General features: G+C 36.2%; 1 protein-coding gene across 1 annotated transcript in view; it reads right to left on the reverse strand.

Annotated features, from left to right (window-relative positions):
• Positions 1-804: 804 nt before the first annotated feature.
• LOC102595391 (oxygen-dependent coproporphyrinogen-III oxidase, chloroplastic-like) overlaps positions 805-2,199 on the reverse strand; it is a 17,446-nt gene continuing 16,051 nt past the window's right edge. The window contains 4 exon segments of the mRNA XM_015306358.1: positions 805-1,028; positions 1,131-1,229; positions 1,314-1,438; positions 1,767-1,844. Coding sequence (XP_015161844.1) covers positions 960-1,028; positions 1,131-1,229; positions 1,314-1,438; positions 1,767-1,844 — 371 coding nt within the window. The 3' untranslated portion in view covers positions 805-959.

A 2,199-nucleotide genomic window follows, 5' to 3' on the forward strand; every position in this document is an offset into this window, starting at 1 on the left:
CCGGGGGGAGGGGGTAAATTTTTTTTTTGTTTGAAAAAATAGATTTTTTTTAAAAATGGGTTAGAACCATTTTACCCAAACCATATTTGACCAAATTCATATTTACCCATATTCTATTTAGGTGGATTGTAATCCAAACATTTTTTGTTCAATCCATATTCAATACATTCAAATCCGATCCAATCCAACCATTTGTCACCCCTAGTTATACTCCCCACAAATACAAAAGCAGGTTCAGATATTGGAATTGCAACGTCAAGAATGAGATACACAACTCACGTGAGATATGTTAAAGAATGACAAAAGTCTCACATCGATAGTTAATGAGATGGGTGTACTCCTTATAAGATTTGGGCAATCCTCTTCCCTTTGAGCTAGTTTTTGGGGTGTGAATTAGACCTAAGACATAATTTAACATAGTATCAGAGCAGGCCCCGTCTCACTCGATGTTGGGGACCCCAAAATCAAAATTGCCCACGCTCCAGATGCTAAGCACTGGCGTGAGGTGAGGTGTTAAAGAATGACAAAAGTCCACATCGATGGTTACTGAGATGAGTGGACTTATAAGGCTTTGACAATCCTCCTCCCTTTAAGCTAGCTTTTTTTCAAAGGGATAGCTTTTGGAGTGTGAGTTAGGCCTAAAACCTCATTTAACAAGATATTTTCCTTATCATATTAGGTTAAATGCAATTTTGTAATACAATTATGAATCTTATGAAAATTCTACATCAGTAATTCACGACCTTTGACTAATTTGCTCCAACACAACAAACAAGATGGATTTGTAATAAAATTATGAATCTTATGAAAATTCTACATCAGTAATTCACCACCTTTGACTAATTTGCTCCAACACAACAAACAAGAAAGAAAATAATAAAACATAAGAAAGGAGATATGATAATGGAAATGAGGTGAAAGGTAACATAAGACAAACATGAGCAAACTTTTGAAACCTATCATATCCATTCCTTAGGGTTGATACAAGCATCCAAGAGTTTCCATTCTTCCGTACCTTCCTCTGGTCGCTGCATTAAGCAACAACAATTAGTTGATATCGAGTGATGTTTTCTTGTTTTCCTCCTATCTAAGAATACTACCAATAAATTAGATAGCAGAGTAAAGCTTACGTGGCCATACTCCCATCGTGCCGTTAATGGAAGAGATACAAGAATGCTCTCAATCCTACCTCCGGTCTTGAGACCAAATGTAGTTCCACGGTCATAAACCTGCACTTACAAAGCAAAGAAAAGGGGTTAAACAATAATCTTTGTAGATAGGCAAATAGGAACTAAGGGAACAGAGTATTTCACCAAGTTGAATTCCACATAGCGGCCTTGCCGTAGTTGTTGCCATGCTTTGTGTTCGTCTGTGAAAGGCGTATTCTTCCTCTTCTCTATGATAGGTATATATGCTGGAACTACGGAATTTGCACACTCTACAACTCCAAAACTGACACATCAAGGAAGGTAATTTATCCATTCAAGCAAGTAAAGAAATTTCCAGTGCTTGAATTAACTTTAACGCAGAACTAATTATTTCAGGAAAACTGAAAAATAAAATATAATTTAGTCAAGAAATGTAGTTTCCAGCACATCAACAACTCTTTTTGCAGCACCTAGAAATATGTTGTCGCCTGTCGAACTAACAGACGTGATTTTGCCTTTTGTGCGTAAAAGTAAGCTTGTCTATGACAAGTTGACTGCTCTGTTTCCTCCATTAACAAAGATTATTTATAAGCAGGTGTCGTCTTTCACACCGTTTACCTGTTAAAAAGGAAAGAAGCATTTCTTGATCATAGTCGTTCAAGTCATCAAAAAATATTCCTCCAAGACCTCGTCTCTGTTAGAATATGCACAACGGAAGCTATATTCAGGATCACAAATCTTACATATAGACTAAACAATATAACATAAACGAGTTTAGAAGAATACTAACCTGTTGAATCTTCCACAAAAGTCGTCCAGATGCCAAGGATCCAGAGCTACGATCTTCTCCTATTTCCTGATTGACTGTTACTCCCAAGATACTTGTGTGGGCAAGTATTATTTGTTTTTCAAAGATAATTCCTTTCATGCCACATCCAGCCTATTTATCTAGTTTTCCAACTCAAGAATGAATAAATAGGAAAAACGTCCAAATAAATTTCAGGCTTAATGAGCAATCAAAAGGATCATGAGAATCAATTGAGATAAAAAA

Source organism: Solanum tuberosum, unplaced genomic scaffold (assembly GCF_000226075.1).
Source record: "Solanum tuberosum cultivar DM 1-3 516 R44 unplaced genomic scaffold, SolTub_3.0 scf00030, whole genome shotgun sequence".
Taxonomy (NCBI): Eukaryota; Viridiplantae; Streptophyta; class Magnoliopsida; order Solanales; family Solanaceae; genus Solanum; species Solanum tuberosum.